The sequence below is a fragment of the Triticum dicoccoides genome, chromosome 2A (assembly GCF_002162155.2).
Source record: "Triticum dicoccoides isolate Atlit2015 ecotype Zavitan chromosome 2A, WEW_v2.0, whole genome shotgun sequence".
NCBI classification, from domain to species: Eukaryota; Viridiplantae; Streptophyta; class Magnoliopsida; order Poales; family Poaceae; genus Triticum; species Triticum dicoccoides.
Genome location: NC_041382.1, coordinates 228,405,056 through 228,410,661, shown reverse-complemented (window position 1 = coordinate 228,410,661; position 5,606 = coordinate 228,405,056). Strand labels below are relative to the sequence as shown.

At 47.6% G+C, this 5,606-nt stretch overlaps 1 protein-coding gene across 2 annotated transcripts; it reads right to left on the bottom strand.

Moving 5' to 3' along the window:
* Positions 1–838: 838 nt before the first annotated feature.
* LOC119354331 (proline-rich receptor-like protein kinase PERK13) lies at positions 839–5,110 on the bottom strand. Of its 2 annotated transcripts, none has more exons than XM_037621066.1 (4): positions 4,600–5,110; positions 4,397–4,494; positions 1,227–1,304; positions 839–1,133 (listed from the first exon to the last, which is right to left on the bottom strand). In XM_037621066.1, exons 1-3 carry the CDS (start codon positions 5,054–5,056, stop codon positions 1,230–1,232), a joined length of 630 nt encoding a protein of 209 aa, XP_037476963.1. In that variant the 5' UTR covers positions 5,057–5,110; the 3' UTR covers positions 839–1,133; positions 1,227–1,229. The 2 variants fall into 2 exon arrangements, with proteins under 2 accessions (XP_037476963.1, XP_037476964.1); XM_037621067.1 differs by having other exon boundaries at positions 839–1,119.
* Positions 5,111–5,606: the final 496 nt, after the last annotated feature.

Sequence of the window (5,606 nt, the reverse complement as noted above, 5' to 3'; positions counted from 1 at the left end):
GAAGGGCACCGCTGGCTGCCGTCATAGTAGGCGGCGTCAAGCCTATTCAGGGCCAGTGGATGCAGCTACCGGCGATGTGGGCGTACAAGGCATGCATCCGCCGGCCGCCAACCACCGAAGGAGTCGCCACGAACCACGTCACGGCTGTCCCGTCACCGTGGGTGGCGTCAAGCCTATGCATGCCGCCAGCAGCGGTGAGGGATCAGAGATCAAAGGAAGAAGCCTGGCCTAATTACGGACGGAAATACGAATGGCTAATTGCTATCCAAAGAAGGCACTGGGCCAACTAGAATTGCGTTTTTCTAGTCCAAACAAAGTTTTTCACGAGCTGATTATTAACCGAAAATTTAGTAAAACCAGTTTTTGCTAAACATCAGCTAGAAACTCGTTTTATATATTCCCGTGGCTAACATCTGCTAGCCAAACAACGCCTAAATATTACCCCTTGTGTTCTGGCACGGCCGCCCTATGGGGCCCAGCCACCGGGACACTTTTTTTGTCAACGATTAGAAACGTCCTCATAGACAAGGCGGTGCCGGCGGATCAGGTGGGCAAACTTCTACATGTACATACCGCTCGTCCCGGAAGACCATACAGAAGTGGGTATACGTTCTTCCTTCTCAAAAAAAAAAGAGAAATGGGTATAGGTTCTTGTGAAAAGACCATACTACCCAATATACGTTTAGTGAGGGGGTGTACCGAAAAGGAGCTCAATAAGTTTTGGGAGAGAGAAGTAAAGTGAGCACTAAAAAGGGTCATTTAGGACAAATATATGCAATGAGATCCGATCACTCGCCCGCCGAGGGGATCCAGACCCAGCAAGGGTAAAGTGAAATGATGAGGGAAATTTATGCCGTGCAATCGATATGCAATGGAAGACAATGTGATAAGATGTTGAACTGCAACATTTAGCCACTGCAAATACGCAATTTGCGTCTCAGATTACAGCAGTCCCTGAAAGGAGCCAACAAAAAACAATAACTTCAGACTCTCCATGATCCAAGTACCCCTTGTGTCAAATGTAGATCCTACTTCATCAGGTAGATAAAGAGGCAAAAACTCTTGAAGCCCCAATGACAAGATCTAACAAATAGAACTTCGCTTCACTACACACACAACCTGAAATGAAGTTGCTGCCAAGAGGATTAAACATGCAGCCGATCAGCAAAAAGAAAAAAGAAGGATGAGAAACAAAAAGGAGTGAATGTTTAACCATATGGACCAACCTTCTAAACTTTCTGCACTTTAGTAGTAGTAGTAGTAGTAAGCTCCTTTGGCTTCCCAGCTTTGCCATATTCCACTTCCTGCAGCGACATCAGAAAGATGCAACATGTAACCTTTGTCCATTGAAATAAGCATCTCACTGATTTGGTCCAAGTAATAAATGATCAGATTTTACTCAATGTGGAGCAACAAGTGGGTCAAAAAATACAACTCCACAGCCACAGGGCGTCTGAGTGACACCCCTTGAAAAATTGCTTCCGCATATGCATGGAGGTATGATTTGGACACACAAGGGCTGATAACCCTGAAGAACACATTCATAAAGTCGATAAAAAAAAGAATCCTAGATGGGAAACTAGTAACCCTATTCTTATATCAAATAATATTTACACTGTAAATCATATCCAGCATTCTTCTAAATTGCAGCTACAGAACCTAAGTTCAATGGGGCAGATAGAACCGTGGGGCATGGGGTGTGTGACAGTGGAAGTTAGACCGGAACTGAATGCACACATGCATTCATCACTAGATATAGCTAATCCAGTTGCAAAATCCATAAGAATGTGTTAGCATACCATGCCTTACAATGCTCTAAGTGCCAAGAGATACAATAAAGGGCACCATTGAATATATTTTCATATACCCATTTCCGCTAATCTAAGCAACAATTTTCTTTAAGCCTTGACAATATTAAAAATAGCTAGGTTTGAGGATGATTTTATTTTGAAACAGAAATGCTGCACCATATTCCCTCCCATCCACAGAAATAAATAGTTTATAGCATCTACAACCGCAACTCACAAATGTGACCCCCCATATGTCACAGTGCCCGGATGCGTCCGCGGACAGCACCCGGTCACCCCTCAAATGTCCGCGTCCACAGCCGTCCCCCTCATACGAAAACCCCCAATTCCATACAATCTTCATGCAAAGTTCAAACCAGCATACACATTTCATCTAGATCAACACACATAGCATTGGAGAGTTCTCATACATGCCATCGGACTACCAAAAATTGGCATGTTCTACTAGCTATAAACTATGGCTATGGAGGAAGTTCACCCACGGCCGCCCTTGCCCTTGCCCTTGCCCTCTTCGTCGCATAAGTAGCGATCGAAGATGCACTATGGGTCAAGTTAGATCTACTCTTTGGAGGGGAAGGCCGTGCCCGGGTTTGCTCCAATGCGAGAGCACGCCGTCTGGGCTTGCCGCTTTGCCAGGATGCGGGCATGGAGGGCATCAGCGCTCTTGTCCTTTGAGGCATGGCACAACTTCTCCATCGTACGGCAGGCACGCCGCTCCTTGACGAATCAGTGGTCATGCCGTATGACGGCGTTGACCTTGGACTCGGAGCCCGACGTCACGGGGGCGAGGCTCCACCACAAGGGTTGTGTTGCCAGCCCGGAGCCGTCCGGTTAGGCGCGCCGGTACCTCCAGCCGCTGCTCGTCGCCTCCGGTTCTGCCGCGGTCATGCGCCCCAAGCTGCCGGATACAAGCCCCACTTGCGCGGATGCAATGGATTCCCACCAAGTGACTCTGATGGCGGAGCACGGGTTTCCTCCCGAGAACAGCGGACAGCCAGCTGGACAGCCAACTCTCTTCCTTGCATGGGACGAGGTCCCAGTCGACGGATCCGGAGTTGCCGGACTCAGATCCGTTGCCCGTCGGATCCAGAGTTGCCGGACTCAGATCCGCTGCCCGCCATGCTGGAGAGGAGCTGGGGGAAGCGGATTGGAAGTGGAGTCGAGTGGCTAGGGTTTGGTCCGGGATGCAGCTAGGGGCGCATATTTGTGGGTTTAGGGTGGGCCAGTCTGACGTGGCGAACGCGACCGGGTCTCCCCGTATCCGTCCCACATACGGGCGAACGAGACTTGCCTGCTCCCCGCGCATGCGCCCATCGATGCTCCCGCATATGTGGCTTGATTTTATTGGAACAAAATAAGGCCCGGCCCCACCCCCTTAAAATCAGGGGGGAAAGGAAAAAAGAAAAAATGACTCTGGCTATCGATATTTTTTTAAACATTTATACTGTGTCTTGCCTTCAAAGTATTATAGTAACGGAGACTTTAAGTATATTACATTACAACTTACCCTTTTGAACTGGAGGGCATAGTAACACTATCTCCATGGTAAAAGGTTCAACAAATCCTTTCTGAATATTATATTTGTAACGACCTAAGGCTTCTACCAATTCGCTATATCACTATTGTAACATGATGACATCTCCTACAATTAGAAATGCTTCAACCATTACAAAATCTAACGCCAACCACCTTCAACCCCAAATTGTATTATGAATGTGAAATTATGCAATATATAGGCCAAATTATGAAATGACTTAAGTATAGATACACTAATTACACATCAAGTATGGTACCAAAGACAACTATTTTCAACTGTAGTAACACGCTAGTAGTATTATGCTTGTTTCTCTCCAATTCCCAATCACAACTCCTATCACTCTAGTGCCATTTCTGCGTTTGAACATATGTTCAAGGTTAAAGGGTAGAATTAGATTAATGACATGAGCACTTGAATGATGCAAATAACATAACAGCAAAGACAAGGTCTGTTATTTCACCTGCTTGCCAGTGATGATTGTCAAGAATAAACATAAGGCGGACACAAGTATGCTGAGAGGCTATAATCAATTCAAACAGCCGGTGCACTCAAAGCTAGAACAAGGGAACAACTTTACAAAAGCTTCAAAGTATGCTACTCTTGACATATGACAAGCCTAGTGCACATTTTGTGCCCAGGGAAATTCTTCATCACTTCTATAGGAGCTAAAAGGTGTGATTAGGCATCTATTCTTGCCTTGTGTTTCTATCTTCCTTTTCCAGCTTTACAGATACTATAACAAGATGAGATTGACTTTAGTTTTGCAGTAGGCACTAGGAACCAGCACTACCTAATCAACACTTGAACCTCAACTGATAACAAGAGCAGCGCAACCACAAATGCAATTCACCCACCAAATCTTCATCACAATAATTATCATAATTATAAAGACTGCAAAATTAGTATGAAACTCTAATCTCAAATTGTTCTCACATGCAGTTGCAGATCCATTTAAGAACATGAATGAAAAAGGGAACCAAGTGGACACGCATGGAATCCGATTCCTCAAAGCTAGAGGGAAACTGCAGAGGAGAAGTCGAAAAGCACGAACCTTGCCGGTGGTATCGTAGTAGTCGTTGAGAGCCCACTGGTACTTGGACTGATCCAATCCGAACCAGTTGGCGACGTACTCGTCCAGGCTCGTGTGCGCTGCGGCAACCCAGAAGAATCCCGCGCATCAGAACCCGCAATCCAGGAAATGTGAAGAGAAAACTCAGATGCAATTGAGTTGACGAAAATGTTTTTCCCCATCACCTTCCTGCACGCGCGCAACGGCGTCCCATAAGAAGCCGAACGCCGATCCGTCGTGCTTGCCCCCCGCAGAAGCCTTTCCGTACTGCGGCGGGGGCACCTGCACAGGAGGCAGGGACACCTTCACGGGTGGTGGAGGGGACGAGAACTTGACCGCCGGCGCGGGTGGGCTAGCGCTCTTCTGCGGCGGAGGCGGTGCCGTGCCCGTGCGGGAGTTAGGGGTGGAGAAGTCCGGCCTTGGGGAGTCGGACGGGCGCGAGGAGCGCGGGGTGCTGGCCGGCGACGGCGGCGTGATGAAGACGGTGAGGTTGCCGGCCCTCCCTATCATGGGCATCGGCGGCGAAGTTGAAGGCGAAGGCGAAGGCGCAGGCGAGGATCCCATTTGAACGGAGGCGGAGAGAGAGCTAGAGCTAGGAGGCCGGGAGAGAGGGGACTCCCGTGGGAAAGGCCGAGACGCCATTGCAGACAATGGCAGTGGAGCTTTTGTTGGCAGTGGAGTAGGGAGTAGTAAAATGTTGGCCCGCATCTCTTTTGTTTTATCCTTTTCTCCCAATTAATTTTTAATTAAACAACGCGCGCTGGTCCATACGAGCGAGCACGCCGCGTTTTCCGAGACCTCGTGCACTGTGATTGAGCAGAAATGTTCTGCTTGGAGTAAACCGCGTCGTGATTCATGCACATATGTGCGCTCGAAAATAAGTAGGTAAAAAAAGACGGATAATGTTTTGTATGCTGTGAATTTTTTTTCATGATAATATGTGTCCCATTCACATCATAACGAACAAAGTACAAGTCACGTAAAAATTAACATGACAAAACTGAAAAGATAGTAGAATATCTCTGAGTTTACACCAACGCTCGTCACCTATCTCCGGCACCACCACAGCAACCACCAAAGAAAAAAATAACGAATTACCTCTTCACCCGAGCTCGACGCAGCTCCATCGCTGATATGCAGCTTTGTTGACCTCCAAGGTGGCTCACCAAAAGTGAAGCCCTTGCCGTTGAAT